The 19,940-nt window shown below is 49.2% G+C and overlaps 2 protein-coding genes across 2 annotated transcripts; both read right to left on the minus strand.

The window, feature by feature from the left end:
• Window positions 1–353: 353 nt before the first annotated feature.
• Window positions 354–13,506, minus strand: N7537_004040 (uncharacterized protein; the record flags this gene model as incomplete). The annotated part of the gene is given in 4 exon segments (XM_056895098.1): window positions 354–800; window positions 859–12,784; window positions 12,804–13,158; window positions 13,209–13,506. 4 exon segments carry the CDS (start codon window positions 13,504–13,506, stop codon window positions 354–356), a joined length of 13,026 nt encoding a protein of 4,341 aa, XP_056754846.1.
• A 513-nt stretch (window positions 13,507–14,019) lies between these two features.
• On the minus strand, window positions 14,020–19,214 carry N7537_004041 (uncharacterized protein; the record flags this gene model as incomplete). The annotated part of the gene is made up of 14 exons (XM_056895099.1): window positions 14,020–14,316; window positions 14,370–14,522; window positions 14,574–14,759; window positions 14,824–15,337; window positions 15,395–15,798; window positions 15,856–16,926; window positions 16,988–17,170; window positions 17,225–17,293; window positions 17,348–17,417; window positions 17,470–17,528; window positions 17,595–18,270; window positions 18,324–18,431; window positions 18,486–19,052; window positions 19,108–19,214. The coding sequence occupies 14 exons, from the start codon at window positions 19,212–19,214 to the stop codon at window positions 14,020–14,022; spliced, it is 4,464 nt and encodes a 1,487-aa protein (XP_056754847.1).
• Between the last annotated feature and the right edge of the window lie 726 nt (window positions 19,215–19,940).

The raw sequence follows: 19,940 nt of genomic DNA on the forward strand, positions 1-19,940 counted from the left end.
ATTTTGACTATATCCTGAAAATTTTTTAGTAAATACGCGAGGTGGAGAGTCCAGGGTTCATTGCGACTCGTAATATAGTTAATAATGATACATGTACATTTAGGATGCAACAGAAAAAAGTTATAAGTAATTGTACAGAAGAGACCGTACTTTCGATGCTGATCCTCAAGATAAGAGTAAAATGTATCAAGAAAGAGGCGAAGCTGGATACAGTACAATTGAATTCAAAACAAAAAATAAAAATTAGAAAGTCGCCAGCGGTGTTTATGTACTCATCCATCAATAGTAAAACAATAGCACAACCCTTCTAGGAACTTTGAGAAAAAAAGGAAGTAAACAAAAACAAGTACAGATCAGTTATCAACCATCAACTGCTCCCCTTCATCGAGAAGAGTCGTAACCCGCGAGAGGTCAGAAATCATCTTACGGCCATGGCCCACCAGCAAGAGCTTCTCGGCATTGGCGGGAAGACCGAGATAGGTAGGAGGCTCACGTTCCGGCAGGTTGTTAACCCAGGCGACGAAATCGCGCATGCTAGTGGTCTCGGGCAGTGTCAAAAGGCTGTCGTTCTCCACACCCGAGACAAGCTTATAGCCGTCTTCGAAGGCGGCGGGTGTAAGGAAGCCATTGACGAGGTTTTCGAGCTGCTGGTAGTCTTCTGCGTCATCGATTTTACCACCATACATCTCTGCAACGAGAGTGCGGATCATCTCCCAAGGAATCTTCTGTGGAGCAACGTTGGAGCGGCCTTGGGACACTGAATCGACCCAGTGGTCGATGATGTAGGCTGAGCATTCGTACTGAGGGAAAATGTTAGCATTTGTATGAAGAATAAATGAATGGATTTAGGGTACTTACGTCGCTGTCGTTGAACTCCCAGAAGCCCTTCCATCCAAGGCTTGGTGCATAGCGGAGTCGTTCCTGGACGACGGCGTGCAGGAAGCAGAGCAAGAGATAGACACGGCCCTTTTCGACGGGAGCCTTGCTGGCTCTCACATTCAGCGAAGAAAGAGAATCCTTCATGTTTGCACGCACACCCGCGGGCTGCTCGTACATCAGCACACGCGAGGCCCGGATCAAATTGACAGGGATCTTAGGGCTGGACTCCATGGACAAGAAGAGGCGGAATTCCTTGTGTGGCTTGAGAGAATCTAGTCTCTTCTCGAGACTCTGCAGCCAAGCAGGCGCCAGGTGGACGTTCTTGACCAGCACCCAGTTACCGACCGCAGCTGCATTGCTGATGGCCTTGTCCGCGCTTTCGAGACCTTCGTTGGAACCCATGGCGATGTTGGCGCAGGTTGCGCGCGTGGCTTCGACAAGAGCGTCGACCTTGTAACTGGCATCGAAGCCAGGGCTGGAGCTGAGTGCGATGGGTCTGGTTGCAGTGACTTGGTCAACTACATCCTTGAGGTCGGCACCACCCTCGAAGAGCTCGCGGCCGAACACCGCCTCGATGAAACGCTCGGCAGAGGGCACGAATCGGTCCATGCGGCAAATCTTGACAAGGAGCAAGGACCGAAGAAGCTGGTCGAGTTGCGACACACTCTCGTCCCACATGACCGGAACGACGTTCTCTGCAAGCTCATCGCCGAAGAAGCGATCCCACTGTTCTTCGGTGACATTCGGAAGATGATCTTTGAAGAGGGACATGTTCGCCAACTTCGTCATCACTTGGTCGCGAGCGTCCACGGCAGTTGAAAGATCCGTGTCCTCCACTGTCTCATCAAGGACGCGATCGAGAATGGTCCTGTCCATTGGGTATGGAGTAGCTTGAGCAAGCAAGATGGCAAGGGTGATGCGATCCTTTTGAACGAGACCCAGCGAGGTTCGCTGGTAGGTGTTGATAAACAAGTCCCTAACAATAATCTGGACACGCGCAGAATGATCCTTCTCCTGAGCAAGACGTTTGTTCTGGTAGAGAACAGAGTTGAAAATATCGACAAAGTACTGCAGAGAGAACTGGTAGAAGTGGTTGACGTGGTGAAGCTGTTCCAAAACCGCAAAGACGGCACTGCATGAACGAGCAATGATGCTGTAGTTCTGCGTAACGTTATCTACTTCGAGCATAACACCTTCGGTTTGGTCCATCTTCAGAGAAATATCGGCAGCCTCCTTCTTGAGAGTCTCAAGAGTTTCAATGACATTGTCATCGTCGAGAATGTTACCACGCGACTCGTTGAGAGCTTGCAAAAGACGCTTCTCGAGTTGTCGAAGGTGGACCTTGAACTCTCCTTGCATCTTGACGAGATTGTTGCGACGCTCATCGACATCGGGCCGCTCGAATTTCAGGACATCATTCAAAGATTGAGTTTGCAAGCTGCTCTGGGTGACAGTGAAGTTGACGAAGGTGGTACGGCTGCAAATATCTGGCGGGAACGAGGCAGATGGATCGCGAGTCGACAGGAAGAGCTTGAAGGATGGCGAGAAATCAATCTCTTGCTTGCCCAATTGAATGAGGACACGACCACCAGTCTTCTGGTATTCCTTATTGAGGACGTGATTGAGAATAGGGTCCAGGTGCTCGGCATCCTGGATAAGGATGGGGTTTCCGAAACGCAAGGCACTCTCCAATTGCTTGACAAAGGAATCGTCCAAGAAACTCGTGACAGTGAGCTTGCGTTCCTTGCTTTCCTTCTGCAAGAATTCTGTTATACGGCCAGATGGATCAACAATAAGGGGGTATCTGTTGAATCTCTTGAGGATGATGGCGTTTTCTGTGCAAAGGTCATCAACGGGAAGAGAATGACTCTGCCAGGTCAGACGCTCATCGGCATTGGACAAGTATTCCGTGATGGGGTTGTGAGGCTTGTACTGAATGCCAGAGGCCCCCAGTTGGTGGACCCAGTCCTCGGCCATTGCCTTACGGAATTGCTGATCGTAAAGACCAGCATATGCAAGGAATGCAGCTGCAATGAGGACATCGCCAACAAGTGTGCCGATCTGAGTTTCGAATGACTTGCTTCCATCTTCCCAGCGCCCACGCTCAGAGGACAAACTATCAAGCAAACGAACACTACGGTCGACCTTGAACTGAACTCGGTTCATCTCGGTCTTGATCGCCTGCGTCTCACTGATAAGAGCTGCGTACTCGGCCTTATAGGTAGCGATGCTGCTTTCGAGGCCGTTGATGGTGTTTTCGATGGCTTGGGCTTCAGCCTTGGTTTGCAGGGCCTGCTCCTCGAGCTGGTCTACCTCGTCACGTAGAGGGCCAACACGATCAAGAATGGCAGAGTAATTGACCTGGGCTTCGACCCATTGCACGAGAGGACCACAAGCCTTACTGGCGCGGTTGACTCGCTCGTAGGTGAAGTCTTCCTTCGAGAGGAACTCATTCTGCATCTTGGTACGGTGTCTGCGCGTCATTTGGCGCTCGTTATCGTAGTTGACGATACTGGCAATGAAATCATCCCGACGAATGAGACCTTGGATTGTCTTCCAGCTGTCGACGGTGTGACCGAGGAGTGTGCATACGGCTTCCAGGGCAAGTCGGACGCTGGCTGGAGGGTTACCCATGGACCGAACTTCCGTGAGATGTTGACGTTTAATATTGCTGACACTCTTCTGGGCTTCCAGGACAGCGGGCTCGGCTCGGGCCAGATCGTGGAGGACCACTTCCTTCCGAGTCGCCACTTCCTTTTCTTGTATCTCCAACGCGGCCTGCACCTCCAACGAAACCTGCTTCCGCTGTTCTGCCTCCTGCTGATCAGCAACCATACGCTGTAATTTCTCGTTCGCTTCCGTATCCTTCTTCTCCAATTGTGTTTTCTTCTGTGCGAGACTAGCTCGAAGGTCGCTCACTTTGTCGACGGTGTCGTGAAGCTTTTCGAGACCAATGTTCAAGTGGCGCTGTTGTTCTTCGAGATCCTCGCGCTTCTCGTTGAATAGCTTGACGTACTGCGCAACAAAGTCGAGATAATGACGAGGGGTGAGGAAAGTCGCCCGGCCCTGTTGCTTCTGAAGCCGTCCATTGAAGCGATGTAAAGAGTGGTGGATGTACACCATGGAATTGACAACAGTGTCTCTGTGTGATGCCGGGAGAGCCAACTCGCGGTATGCCACTGGGATGCTATCAGGCGAGATGAAGTTTGGCTTGTCCAGATCGACCGATTGAGTGAGCTCGGAGCCAACCTGGAACAGGGCTTGGTCAGACCAGTCACCCATCCAGTTCAGGACACAACGGTTGAACAAGGCGGGACTGGTAGCTGCCTTTGAAGATAGGCCCTCCTCTGGCGGGTTCATGGTAAACACGACGTGCAGGTTCTTCACAATTTGCGAAGTGAACCATTTGTACAGTTCCTCCTGTGAATCAAGGAGCAAGCCTTGACGTTGGGCACCCTCTTTACAAGCAGTCATCAACGAGGAGAACTCATCGCCCTCGAAGAGACCGGGGACTTCGGCGTTTGCAAGCAAAGTGTTCATGCGTTCCAGGAATCCAGAGTCAAGGACATTCGACTCGTCCATGATGAAACAAATCTTCTCGCCCTTGCATCCTGCCCGGCGAAGAACGCTGCGCAGATCATCATCGAAATCTTCCGAAGAGTACTTTCCGTGTACCTTGATCTGGAAAACCTTCAGACCATTCATCCAAGCGACGAAGCGAGATAGGGTTGTCTTTCCACTTCCGCTTACACCGATGAGAATGAGATGACCTTGAGGCTGGCGGAAGACTCGATCGATACGTAGCGCGTGCTCAAGGACATCGTTGAACAACACAAGCGGAACATCCACTTCTTCTTCGCAGAAGGTTCTGAGGCGTGCCTTCACGAATTCACGTAGACTCTCCTGTTCGACAGGGATGTAGTTCTTAGACAGCCAGTTCGAGAAAAGGATTGGGCCCTTCAGTGCTTCTTGGTCATCGATAGTAGGGAAATGTTCCAGAGCAATCCGGCGGACAGCATCTGCCGTCCAAGCTCTCTCATCCTCATCCACGAGTCTGTCCTGGAATAGACGCAGGGCTTCGTGCGCCCAAATGCGGACCAGGCCTTCGACGGAAAGAGATTCCAATGGCTTGATAGCCTCGTATAAACCACGAACCCATCTGGTGAGCTCACGAGGCGAGTACACGTAGTGGGGCTGGATTTGGGGCGTAAAGCGGGCCTGGGATTCGAGATAGAACTGAACCATAGCCCTAGTGAGGGCCTCGGAGTACCCACGCAGCAAGGGAAGGATCTTAAGCACAGCAGAGTTGAATGTGCCATAAATCTGGTTGAGAGAGATTTCGCCGGGGTAATCGACCATGATCAGGGGCGCATGACGCAGGAATCTCTCGGCCATCGGCGTACGACCAGCATCCGTAGGAGGGTTACAGGCACCAACAAATTGAATGCGATCCAGAGTAACCCAGGTCTTGTCGGTAGTTCTCCAGAAACCGTTCTGCTCCACAAGTTGGCGCAGGAAGGAGATGGCGCGCTGAGTGCCGTAGCGATCGGGGGCCGGAAGATTGATCTCGTCGCAGAAAATGACAAGCCAGCGGCCGATCTGGTTCGGAGACATCACCACACCATTCAGAGTCTTCTTGTACTCACAGTACTGCTCAAAGGTCTTGACCAAGAGGTCAGGTGTGGTGGCACTCGAGAAGTTGAGACCAACAACCTCCATGTTCGGGAGCTTTCGGAGCGCGGCGAACAATGTCATGGTCTTACCGGATCCAGGAGGACCACAGAGCAACAAGGGCTTATGCTCGGCAAGCCACGAGTACAGCACATCCTCATGGCGGACAGTGTCGACCGTGGGGATAATGACGTCGGTTTGAGTGACGGAATGTGTGTTGATATCAATCATGGGAACCTGCGAGTGCCAGCTGGTCCAGTCAGACTTGGGAAGCATGACGTCGTAGTCGATAAGAGACGAATCGCCGTCCGGTGGAAGATCGATAGTAGACATTCCAGTGATGTATTTTCCGAACGCCTTGCGGTCATTTAGTGGACAATCACCGGTAAGAGACCAGACTAGTGTCAGAAGAAGCTTCTTGGACATGTAGGACTCGATCTGCTCGGGGTCCAGAGGGAAGTCTGGATGCTGGGCATTGTATTCGAGGACGTTTCGGCAGGCCTTGTTCAACAAGCTGAAGAGAGTGTTGAGAGCACGGATATCCGTAAACTCCATGATATGGTTGTATTTCTTTGCTTCCTCTAGAGCTTTGAGAACCAGGTCATCAACCTCGAGGAACTGTTTGAGAATTGTCGCAACTGTGTTCTGGGCATCCTGTGTCCGAATCGCTGCCGTTCCTGCGGGTGCGCTGTCTTCATCCAGGTCCTCGAAGGTCTTTGTCCTGAGGCTCTCCACGTAATTGGAAATCATCATGGTTGGAGTAACAGTGTCGGCATTGAACCACACCATACCGCAACGACTGACAGTAGCAAGCGTGGCATATTTCAAGCTTTCAACTTCGAACATGATGCGAACATTAGAAGGTAAATTGAGACGCTCTCCGTTGGGAAGAGTGAGGAGCTTGTTGTCATCTAGAACACTGTTCAGGTTCTCAACCCACTCAGGATCAACATCTCCATCGAAAACAATCCAATGACGCTTGCTGTCTTCGCCACGGAGGTTGTCCACGATCTTTCTCAGAATTCCAGTGAAGAGACCGTCCGTCCATTCACGGGTAGTGTTGTCAAGGTTACCATAGAGGGACTCCTTAGACATGACCTTGGAGTCGATGATGTGGGAGACGCCCTCAACGCCTTCAATGCGCTGCATCGCTTGTAGTAGAATCTTCCAGGCAGCCGATTTACCGGCCCCTGACTTTCCAACCATCATGACACCATGGTGGATGCATTGAATTTGGTAGAGTTGCAGTGCCTTGGTGATCCACATCTCACTGTCGACGAGATGTTGCTCTTTGGTAGCAATATCACGGATCGCCTGGGTGAGTTTCTCGAAGTTGGCAGGCACATAATCCACGCCAGCGAAGTCTTCCACCTGAATGTCCAACATGATTTCCACATCTTCTCGGATAAGCTTAGGAGCGATTGTTTCCCGGAGACTTTGAACAATAATTTGAGGTTCAATAATATCGTCGGGGCCTAGATCTCCATCGGTGTTGGCAAGACGAGCGCGCTTAAGACCACCCGAGCTAACAAGCACACTCTTCAATGCACGGAGACCGAAGTCGTAATGAGCCTGCTTGGAGAGTCGGGAAGCACAGTGGTCGAAGAAGGGAACTGTCTGCTTGGAGAGAGACTTGGCCTGCTTGAAACCTTGAGAGAAGAGCATGACTTCCGCAATTAGTTCCTTATCGGGTTTGGACATGGCAACACTGCGGAACAGTTTCTTCAAGTTGTCTGGCAAGTTGGAACGGCCAGCGTAACCAGGGTTCATGGTAATGAAAATTCCGGTGTTGGAGTTCACAGCGAGTCGTCTTCCGACGAGTTCAATTTGAGACTTGTCGCCATCTCCGCCAGTTTTCAGACCGATCTGGATGTTCTGAATCTGCTGAGAGACGGCGGACAGAATACGTTCTTCAAGACGGTTAAACTCGTCAAAGCAACCCCACGCACCAACCTGACAGATACCAAGGAAAATCCGACCCATTGCCTGGAAATCGAATGTGTCGTCACAACAGAAGACAAGGGTGAATCGACCGAGCTGCAGGCCCAATGCCTTGACTGACTCGGTTTTTCCGGTACCAGCAGGGCCATAGGGTGAACCACCCAGGCGCTGGCAAAGAGCCTGAGTAAGGGTGAGGAAACAACGATCTGTGAGAGGGGTGCGGACAAGACGCTCAGGCACGCCCAGATACTCAAATCCATAGGCGAGCTTAGCGTTGGCCATGTGAACATACAGGCGCTCCAAGAAATCGACCGAATCGTTGAAGACGTAACGCATCTGGAGGAGCCAATGGTAGTGGGTGGGCGTCGTAGCATTGAGGCTGATGAGCTTGGAGATGCAGTCGCGCTGGTGAACGAATTCTGTGATCATATGCTCACACTTCTTGCGAGTGATCGGATCGAGTTCACCGAGCACCGTGGCAGCCAGCAACTCGAGAATCCGAACTTCGGAACCGTGCAACGCGGGGAGAGTTGCACCTCCTTCCTCCAAGGACTGTTGCACTGCGTTGGTCCAAGTAACTTGACTGGCGAGGACCACAATTTGGGCAGGGTAATTAGACAGGAAGTCATTGAAAGCCGTTCGGTCCACATCGCTGCTATGATAAAGAACTCCGAATTGTTCCACGGCCTCTCCGAGAAGTTCTGCCAGAGTCAACTTCATGCTGGTCTCGAGCGCGGTGAGCCAGTCATTGATGCGAGGAGTCTTGAGGAGGTTGACCTCTTTCTTCAAACGGACTTCTTCACCCTCCTTAGAGGTGAATGCAACGATATTGTTATCGTCATCCATGACAAGGCCTGACATTCCAGCAAACATCTTCTTGAAATGTTTGGCGACACGGAAGATGTCATTGCTGTTACCAATAATCTCCAACAGATCCTCATCTCCAACAAAGTAGAAGCGAGGGAATGAGACACGCTCACGCTCCAAATATTCACCAAGCGCCTTTTGGATTTTGTTGAGCAAATCAGCCAGTCTCTCTAAGGACTTTTGCACATCAACAATTGCGAGAATATCCAAAACGAATGGAGACTTGTACACCTTCTTCATCACAGTAAAGAATTCGGAGTTGATATTTTGGAAACGTCCCGATTCCAAAGGAAGAAGATGTTTGATATCAGCATTGCCGGTGAAGACGCCTTCCAGGTAGACCCATTGTCTCTGGACATCGATCCAGACATCGAAAAGAACATGGACTCGGTTCAGTTTATCTTCCCAAGATGTGGCTTCTTCTTCGAATTCTTTGTAGTACGGAGAATGTCTCATGGCCTGCAGAGAGTTCAAATTCTCGCTGCACTTGGCGAACAGATCGTCGAAGCCTTTGATCAGGCGGCATTTGTTCTGGTAGTGCACCAGGTCCAGAGAATAGTTTTGCCAAGTCTCGCGAACAGACTTCAGGAATTCCTCCAATGCCATCTCACCCTGTGCCTGTGCGATGATAGCACGGATGATGGAATCGCTTGATGCCAGTTGCAGATCCCAAACATCACCAAGAGTCAAAGAGACCAGAGAGAAACGCTTGTCGGGCTTAAGACTCTTGTAAATCTTATGCCAGTGTCTTTCCTTGACGGCCTCGGATTTCATGTCTGACAAAAGGGAGTTGACCTTCAGCAGTTGCCGAAGGACATTCTGAATATGTTCAAAGGCAGCATATTGTCTCATACGGCTGGGCATCTCCTTGGTCATTTTGATCAAATTGTCGAGAGATTGTCGGAGCTTTCTAGGTTGCACGCTGGTCCAAAGCCCATCGCGAAGGTCGTTGAGACTATTCCAGATAGTTGCAAGAGCAGCCCAGACTGACATGAAATCCTGGACCTCCTCCAGGATGGGAGGAAGTGATGACTCAGAACTTGGGGGAAGATCAAGAGCTTCCTTGGCCTTTGATACCATCTCAAACTCAGACTGGAGAGACTCGAGGCGAGATTGGAAAGAGCTCAGGGTACGAGATGCTTCCTCAGGGGGAATAGTGCCAGATACCGGCTTCTCGTCATTCCATTGGCCGATGACTTGAGCAATTTTGCCGGCAATAACGTGGTCTTCGGCGCTAATCTTTGCACGCAGACCTTCGGTTTGCTCGTTGACAATTTTGCTCTTGCGGCTAAGCAGTTCGTTGAGGGCTGCCCATTCACCATCAACATTCTCAACGTGAAGCCAGTCATACGGGAACTGGTAACGTTGACGGGCGAGTGTGGTTTGACCCTGGCGGAAGAGATCAACCTCGGGCTCCCAGACTCGAGTCTTCCGCTTGCACTGCTGAACAATGGTGATGAAAGACACGGCATGGGCGGTTGAAGAGGCCTCCAGGGTTTGGCCTTCCAAATCCCTCCGGGCAGCGGCAATCTCGGAATGAACCTCTCTCATGCGCCCGCCAAGCTTAGAGCCGAACTTGACGAGGATCTCATGCTGCCACTGGTCGTATTTAGCATTCACCTTGGTTTGGACTTGCTCGTAATCGATCCTGATGTTTCCGAAACCACGGCTGACTTCCGAGGTATCGAATGTAGCGCGGCTCTTTCTGATTTCCTGAAGAAGCTGAAGCCACTGAGACAGATCATCTCCCAGGATCTCGTAGACCTGCTCAGACCGAAGATCCCAAAGTGATTGGAACTGCAGCCACTTATCGACATATTCAGAGACATCTTTCACTCTGGATTCAACAACATTGTAGACTTCATTGAGTTCATTGGTGCAATTTTGCGGGAGGTCGGAGAAGCAGACTTCGGACAGGCGAACATTCTGCACAACAATGGATATCTGGTAACGCGAAGGTTTGATCTTTTCTAGATTGCAAATCACACCGAGCCATGCATCAAAGTGGGAGAACCAGCTTGCGCGTGCGAATTGCAACGGTGGGTCCAGGTGGAGGACTTGGTTCTTCATCAGAATCTCGTGGAAGAGCTCAGGGAACTGGATCTTGTAATTCAAAGCATCTGTCTCGGCCGCTGAAAGCTGATGGTGAGAAGTTGTCGAGTTTTCATTGTTGGTACCTTGGAAGGTGAGGATCCACTCGCGCACAGCGCGAAGAAGTCGATCGCGCAAGATTGCCTCGATGCTTGCATTAAGCTGAGCAACCCAGTATCCAAGGTTCACGTAGTTTTCGAGGTTAAGCTTATCAACAGCAACTTGGATGCTGTCCAAGCGTTGTTTGAAAGCCGATGCGTCGTATGGGCATGTCTTGAGCTCATGGATCGATTTCTGGATGTTCTCGTTGATAGTGTCAAGCACAGTAGTTTTCGTCTGAAGGGTGGATGCTGAAATGGCAAACTCGCGGACAAATTGAACATGCTTGCTTTCAGAACGACCAGGCAAAGACGCCTCAATGGCACCATTTGCCAACGCTGACTGTTTGACATGCAGCTCGTAAGAATGGACAAAGGACTCCCACCGGAGAGGGATGCCCTTAGCAACCATAATCTGCGCATCGTTCATGTAGCCGTTGAGCAGCATATTAACACCGGTCATCGACGCGATTGCCCGATTCGTCTGCAAAAGAGTACGAACACTCTCCATCAGACTAATAGCGTAGGGGTAGACACGTTTCGCCTCCTTCGAGATATTGCTGACAGCATGAGGAACCTGGAAGTTGAGCCAGATAAGATTGCGGACCTCCTTGAAGAGGGCAATGATCTGAGCATCGAAGTTGACTGCTAGCTCTAAAATGTTTCCTGCAGATCGGTTACGCACGACATTAAACAGGCGTCCGGCGATTGTAAAATGGCGTCGTTGAACATCCCACAGCCATGACTCGAAAACAGGCCGGGTGTCGAGCTTCTTGCGGAACAAGTTACCCTCATTCTGCAACTTCTGGCCCTCGGCGTGCAAGTGCCAATTCTCTCCGAGAACATTTTCGACCTTGCGCATGTAGCCATTAAGCTGATGCTCGATCTGGCGAGTCCAGATAATGGCACCCGACACTGGTGGTAGGTCCCGTAGTTGAGCCATAGCATGAGCTTCCGAATTACCGTACTGTTGCTTGAAGCGCTCATGCAAAGCACTGATGTCTCGCTTGACATTGTCAATAAGTTGAGTTTGATACTCGCCAATTGCACCACGGATCTTAGGGCGAACGAGAAGGGCGTTGAACTTCGAGAACACACGGAACATCTCATTGGCATTCCTGGCGGTCGCCAGACGGTCACGCAGACGAGCAATGATGGAATTCTCAACGCGGGAAGTACGCTCACTGTAGGCAATTTCGGCCTTCTCCCAGTTAAGAGATCCGTCGGGTGAAACATCCAACACATCCACGTTTTTGAGAGCAGCGTAGGCGTGTGCAACTTCCTCCACGGCATCGACATCACCAATTTCTTCGACTATCACAGCGCCGTCAGAATCAACTCCGGCTCCATTCTCAGCAGATGACGAGCTGTTAGGTCCGAGGACGTTGATAATGGTCTTCTGGAGCTGTTCATGGTTGATCCTAAAGGTGTCGATATACTTCACCCGCTCGCGGGTTTTGTCATGCCTTGCATTGATTTTGATCGGAATAAATTTCTCGTTGCGACGCCGTGTTGATTCACGCGCAACGTTTGTGAATTCCTTCAAGTTTTCGTCCCAAGTACGCCAGATCGCTTGTGTGGTCTTCATCAAAGACCGGAACTCACGGTAATCCAGATGCAAGATCGTACGTCCAGTGATAAGCTCATGGATCCTCTTATCGAGATCCCCAGAGATGGCTTCAACCAGTGAAAGTGCCCGCTTAATGGGGTAGGGGCAAATCTTCAACTTCTTATTCAGGTGAGTGAAAATCAAGTTCAATGATTCCTGGACTTTCTGCAAGGAAGTTGCAGACAGGAGTTCATCGAGAGGGAAGTCTCGCATCAACTGATTGTATTTCTGGACCAATTCGGTGGCCTCTTTCAGACCGGTGTCTGCCACGAAACTGAGGGTCGGCTGGTACCGCTTCGCATGGCGGAGAATGTCCATAGTCAACTTAACACCCTCGCTTTGGAGCTGAGCATCGATTCCCTCCAGGGCAGCCTCTAGGGACAGCCAGAAGTTGACCTCGGGAGAAGCAGAGTCGCTGTTCGGGTCGCGGGTCATCTTAGTGATCGTTTGGATGGATCTAATCCAACCGTTCACGACATTCTGAATGCTGTTTGTGAAAGCACTACTCTCCAATACCGCTGATGGAATCAACTCGACCGATGGTTTGATACCACGCGCTTCCGCATCCGCCAGAGCAGCTTGGACGACTTCATGAAGAGGCAAGTTCAGAGCTGGGGATCTCCACATTCTGCTGGAGGTGTATCAACCCTAGCTCCAAGTCCGCGAATTTCTTCTTTGTTCCCGGAATACCAGTCTTTGCCTCCGTATCGGTTTTCGATTTCGTGCCAACGGCTGTCTCTTGGCTGCGAGTGTAGGATTCGAAGTAAGGACTGAGACCATGGTGTATCATCAAATGTAAGATCTGGTAGGGCGACATTGAATTCCCCTGCTGAGCGCCGGGGTTACTGAGAGAAGCGGGACCGGGAAGGTTCATGACTTGGACCTGCGACGCTATCGGAAGACTCATGTCGATTGGAACAGGCCGTTTAATGATAGCCACCGAGGAGACTGTTGTAGGAGCGGACGAGATATCGGAGGAAAGGTTATAGACATATTGCACTGCTGTTTCATCGCCAACATCATTAGCATCACATCATCCAACGGCTGATCACTTGGGCTGGACTTGCCTTGGTCCTCCGTTTCGCCATTGGTTTCCTCCACTGTCACAATGTCCTTTTGCACATAGAGTGCGACTTGCGCTTCCGAGGCAAATCGCGTACACCGTTGCAGTGTCTCATTGTACCTTGATTCCGAAAGCAAGCTCCCAGCGCTTTCCAGCTCGGACCTCTGGGCTCCCAGTGTTACCTGGAGCACTTCGGTCAAGTACTGAATGACCGCACCGGAATCAACTAGAGCTGCGGCCTCTGGTGTTGAGGGGCCATTTGGCACGCCTGATGAGGCGACCTCCATTATGTCGAGATTATTATGACGTATTCAAAATGTTCATCGGTGGTAAAGGAATAATAGGAGCACGGATCGGATGGGTGTTTGAAATGTTGAGATCGCGTCAAGCGGGAGTTGGGAAAACAGAGCAAAGGGATAATGACAAAGGCTGGAAAGAAAAATAAAATCTAATAGATTAAAAATGATTGCAAAGATAATTCCAGGCCTATGCCGTCCTGAGTCCTATGTCTGTTAAAGATCAAAAAGATACGCGGCGTGTTTGCTTTACTTCAGGGGATGCACACTATTCCCTATTGGGTTAAGCGTGACACGTCCCCCATGCGACACCGCACATCCATGGCTCTCGTCCCTGGCCCGTTCCTTTCGAAGTATAAGCTTCACTTTATATTGACGGGTTACATTTGTACGATTCTCGTTTGTAGACGCCTATGTAATAGCACCCCAATATCGTATTTTGTGAAGATAACTAAAATACAACAAAATAACAAATTTTCCAGCTGTCCTCTGCCATTTCTCTCTTCAAACTGCCGTTCCAATATTTGCGCGGTCCATGGGGGCCTGACCTTGACAAGCACAATGATATTTCTCCTGGAACTCAGAAAGTGTCATTCCATCAATAAGAGCCAATGCCCGGGTGCTAGCCCTTACTTTAGCATATCGACTAGAAGATGCGACTGCGCTGGCAATGGATTGGCCATGCACCATAACTGCAGCAAAGATCCTGGGTGTTTCTCCCTCCACAGCAGGTACCTCTGCAGATTTCAAGCAGTAATCGGTACATCGGTAGCTGTGAGTCATCTGGCTATGAAGGAATGTCTATGATCTATTAGTACAAAAGGTATATTCTTAGGGGAAGGAGATAGCCTTACCGTTGGATGCCTGTTTGCAAATGTATCGTAAATAGACATGTCGTGGAAGAACGGCAGGATATGCCTCTTAAAGAAGGCCTCAATCACTGTGAAGTCAAAACTAGAATCAACAAATATGGCACCGAGATAAGCCTCAAGCATGTCGGGAAGACACTGTAATTCCGTGAGTATGTGGATTATTCCCATGTTAAATAAAGACCTTACCTTTGGAGAATCCGACGTCGAAAGCCAATAGTCTACCTCTCCATTGCTTTCGCTCTCAGCAAGCTGCAGTTCCTCCGCGTATTTGCTGTTTTGGATCATGAGAGGATTGCTGAAATGCTGAAGATGAAGATGAAGCCCTAGTTTTACAGCCAAAGCACCGAGGAATTTGTTGGATACCATGGCCATCTATTGATTAATGTTAGTCGGGAATTATCTTGTGTGACCTGGCTTTACGAAATAAGATACAGACCTTGTGTTCAGTCAACCACTGCGGATCTCGATCGGGGAACCGATGAAACAAGTGCTCCACGCACACCATATCCAGGAGTGCATCACCCAAGAATTCGAGCCGCTGGTAACAAGGGACTTTGGCCCATGCCAGTGGGTAAGACGGATGCGTGAAAGCCGACCGCAGAAGACGGGGGTACTTGAACTCGTAGCCTACTTTCTCGAAGATCTGCTGAGCCAAGTTCTTTTCGAATCCGTCGGCCACCCTATTCTGGTATGAGGGAATAGAATATGCAGAGATGTAGTCATTCCATGAGGTTGCGGTGTGGTTCTGGCTGTTGACGAAGACGGTCACTGCTTTAATGGCCATGTCATAACGGTTATCATCACCTCCTGAGAGCAACGATGCTCCTATCAATGCCTCACAGACATCTGCTATAGTCTTCTCGGCTAAGGAGTGTTTGCCTTCACTAGTAAAAAACTTGGCGTGGTCCCGACCATACTCGAGCGAAAGACCTGGGGGGTACCACATATGCCTGTGGTTGAGTGTTAGTCAAAAATTCACTTCTGGGAATACTATGTAAAGAACATACCGAGAGAACCCACGACTACGTATGTACTCATATAGCTTCAGTTCAGTTGCGTTTCTGAACAAGTTCTTGTTGCAGATGAGACACATCCTGTTAACATGATAGTCATATTCATCATCGTCGGGATTTTGAACAAAGAGCGAAATCGAGGTTGCCATCTTGAGCACGGAGTCTCCTAGTAGTTCAAGACGCTCGTAGTTCTTTCCCATTCCTCGCTGAACGTGAATCTGTAGGCTCCGGTGCTCTTCAGTGTTATCCGAATCCTTGGTGAAGGCCTCCAGGGCATACTCGAGCTGAATATCACCAAGACCTAACATTTTGCATCCCTCCTGAGCGATCAGGTAGGACTCCATTCTAGTGATAATTGCTGGGAAGACAAAACACGTCGCGGCTACAGACATGGAAATCTGAAGTATATGTTAGCATCTTGGGTGATTTGAAACATACACCGATACAAAACTAACCGCCGATATGACTAAAGGCTGAGGGCAAATGACACATCTCGAGTTGGATGCTTTCTCTTCCTCGGCCGCTTTGTCAAGAAAGTTCCGCCGAAGGCAGATCAACTCTGCCTGCAAGACCGGTTGAGACCAGATACATCGATTGAAGAATTTTGGACGTGAGTTTTTGCTCAAACTCAAGGACCAATTCATGATATCGTCTGACCATTTTCTAGATGGTGCGTAAGACGGGGGTGGGTCTGAAGGACGTAGATTGGAGTCTATAGCAAGCGGGAAGTATCGATACTTTCCATTCCAATCGTCATAAATGAATCGAGTCAGCAAAGATTCTGGCTCCATATCAGTAGTCCACACAAGCTTAGGGTTATCTTGAACGTATTCCAAAGCCGCCCAGTCAATTATGTCAAAGACACTTGTTGACGTCCCAATGTCCAAATTTTCTAGAGCAGGCGCAATCCAGTACGGAAACTGTTCCGAGTCATGCTTGTAGGTCTTGTGAAACACGTCGTGGAAGACAGCAAGTGTAAATGCAGTCACATTTTCGAGCTCGTTGGAAGCAACCTCAAGGCCCCCGTCAACACACAAAGACTGGACCGTAGTCTCGATACCATCATCCAAGAAGACTGAAAAAGTCGGTATTGCTGTAATCTGCTCTCTTGTCAGCAAAACAATACTTCCGTGAGTTCGAGCTAGAGGCTCTGATGGAATGAGACGAATGACTATCCCGTAGAGACATGTTGGTATTGTTCCCTGCTGCCTAGCCCAGATTGAGGGCTTAGTACGCATTCTGTACTGGTCAGTCCTCTTTGAAGTAATGGCCAATTTAGCATTGCGCATCGCTGGTAGGCGCTTGTGATAGACAGAGTTGAAGTGCTCATCCAACAGATTCCTTTTGCGAAGCAGCAGACATGCATCGAAAGCAGCGGACTGCTTAGCGAGTGATTTTTTTGATTCGGAACATCCAAGCACTCTTCGCACAGGCGACTTCTCAGGCATAATTATCTCACAGCTGAATGATTCGTTTTCTGACATGACAATGTATGCGACCCTGGCTGAGATCTCGTTCTCGTATTGCTGAGATTATGTCGACATTAGCTTTGATGATCCAAGTCAGCATAAGCAGATTAGCTCTTACCAATGAGCTGGCAAATCGTGCCAGTACACCAATCGCATGGCGATAGGTCAACATGGCACCTGTGCTTGGGATCGTGTATGTTCTCTTCCGATTTTCTTCTTGGATAAGCAGTCCCACGTCGTGATCGCCTCCGTACAATTTTCGATCCTCCGGCAGTAGGTTGCAGAAATTCTTCATGAGATGCTGTTCATGTCAATGAGTTCAGCGCTATCACTATCGCCTGGGAAGTACTCTTACCTCTGCTCTTCGAACCTCCTGCAGTCTCATGCTGTGGTTGCGATTACCACTTTCAACGACGGTTGCATACTACGAAGTAGTGAGTAAATCAATTGCATCTCATAAAAGTGAGGGAAATCTAACCACTGAGTCGGCGCGTCTGGCACGGCCTCGGCTTTGGACATATTGTATAACCGTGTCATACAGATCGAATCTTTAATGGTCAGTAGAAGCGACAGTAGTGGTTCAAATCCCTAATGACCTACCTAACCACCAGGTTACAGTCTGGGATGTCAAGGCCTTCCTCTGCAACCGATGTTGCAAACTGAGAATTATTAGGTCTTCTCTACAAGCAGTTTTCTTTTTTTGGGAGGGGGGGATGAAAGCTCACCAAACAATTGACTTCACTTTTTCGGAACTTGACCAAGACTAGAAACTGCCCACGGAATGTGGAATTCATTCCTACGGCATCTCCTTTGCGAACACCGACCAAGATCTCGGGACGGAGGTTTGGAATTTGCAGCTTTTCGCACAGCTGTAGCAACACTTTGGCTGTATTGCGCCGTTGTGTAAACACAATGCATTTAGTATCTGACGATCTCCCAAACTGTTCTTGCAGCTTTCTCATCAAAAGCTCGACTTTAGGGCTGAGATCACTCGGCTGAAATATCTGGTTCGCAATGTATTCCTTGACGAGCTGGTTGGCTTCTTGGATCCGCTTGGTCTCCTCCGAGGCCATTTCAGAATCCTGGGGATCCGAATCGGTGACTTTGCTGATACTACCCTCCAGCTTCGGCAGCACTTCGTCCGCCAGGGCAAGAGCCCATACCTGGTCTGCGCACCAAGGCCCTAATTCTGAACTAGCAACTGATGCAAATCGAAATGCGCCTTCAAGGATTGACATATCCCCATATTTGCCTTTCAACGTACTATGCAGATTTGTCTCAAATGGCGCGGGAAGCTTGTTGTAAACCCATTCCTCCTCTATTGGCTTGTTCACGAAACTCCGCAGGAGGGCAAGATCTGCTGTTGTTGCAATGCGGCTATCTAAAAGAGTCTCAAGTTGACTATACACAGTAAGCATATGCTTACACTTTTTGGTTTATTTTGGGGTTCTCACGTTGCTGCTTCCGCTATGTCGCACTTAGCATCAACCGGAGAAGCAGTCATGCCGAAGATCCTTGGGCGCTTTTCGGGATCCGCTTTCAGATAGGCGTCTCGGATGATACTAATAAATATCAGCTTTTGTAGGCATCTTATAATATAATAATTGGTTGCATACCGAGCATACGGATGCTCCTTTTTGGCATGGTGGGCTTCGTCGAAGATCAGAAGATTGATCTGCTCAATCCCTATATGACCATTCAGTAGAGACTGGTTTAGGATCTCTGCTGTGCATACAATCACCATGTATTTTTCAAGGTGCTTATCCCACGTCTCTTTGTCCCAAAGATCAGGTCCCAGATTGCCGAAAAAGTGTGCGACTGTTTGATCGAGGTTATTTCTCAAGACAGCAGACTGTTGGAAGACCAGCGTTACACTGTCCACCAGAAAAAAGGCAACGCGAGGTTTTGCGCCATTTACACGTTTGTTGAGTTCAATTTGGAGAATGTGCTTGAGCAAAAGCACAGCCACTAAAGTCTTTCCAGACCCTGTGTCGAGAACTGCGATTGTGTTGCGAGCCCTTGCCCTTTCAAAGAGCTCGATTTGGTATTCACGAGGGTCCAGAACCCCACCCCCGGGCTCCGTATTTACGAGTAAACGAGCAGTTGAAAGTTCCGCGTCAGGTAGTTCGACATTTGCCCCATTAGGGCCGTTTCCAGGCCCGTTCATAACATGCTCTTCGAGCCTTCCGAGCTGTCAGCATAAATGGACCTTGGAGCTAGAATAGATTGGAAACTTACAGGGCAGTGAATGAAGCATTTTGAGCTCTGTGGCGGTGGGACTCTGTCGGCTGTACGGCCACAGCTTCATCGCCTGATAGATCTGAGGTTGTGTCTTCGGGCTCCATGTTGATGGTTTTATCCTGCGCTAGGATATGTTGAAGAAGAGGAAATGTTAAATAGGTAGAAGAAGAAGAAGAAGAAGAAGAAGAAGAATTTCAAATCAGAAGTGGGGAAGTAAATCGCGCGGGCGAGAGAGTAAACGATATCTAATTCAGCAAGACCCCAACGAGTCACACGCTTGTGTCACACGAGTACTCCTTCCTACAAAGGTCTGAGCTTCTCATAAGTGAGCTGAGAGTGATAAAACGTACCTACGTATATTAGTAGGCGGGTTGGGGAACTTCATAAAAAGGGCACCATAGGTTTGACAAATATCTATAGATCGTTGTCTTGGTCTTTTCTTTGATATTCTAATGAGATTGTATTTTCTTTCTTTCCGCATAATAAGGTCGTTCACAGTTGGAATATACTGCAGGGCGCATGTATTGTACCTTGTTCTGACAATAATGTAAAACCTAGACCAAAAATGCCCACAAGCAGGGTGAAGTGAGGATTGATAATGTAAACCCGTGTGATGATTTAGAAAAGACGACGATCTGAAGAGAGAATGAAACAAAGGAGAACCCTAGCGGAGAATAACAGTGATTTGGACATATATCAATCACACCACTAACTAGTCTATAACTGGGATAGAAAAAGCATTACTGACTTTACTAAGAAATGGCACCGTTTGAGATAAGCATATGTAGAAAAGTATCATCTTAGTTAGTAGGGGGTTATACACCATCGAG

Source organism: Penicillium hordei (genome assembly GCF_028827395.1).
Source record: "Penicillium hordei strain IBT 12815 chromosome Unknown utg000002l_segment0_segment0, whole genome shotgun sequence".
In the NCBI taxonomy this organism is placed as follows: Eukaryota; Fungi; Ascomycota; class Eurotiomycetes; order Eurotiales; family Aspergillaceae; genus Penicillium; species Penicillium hordei.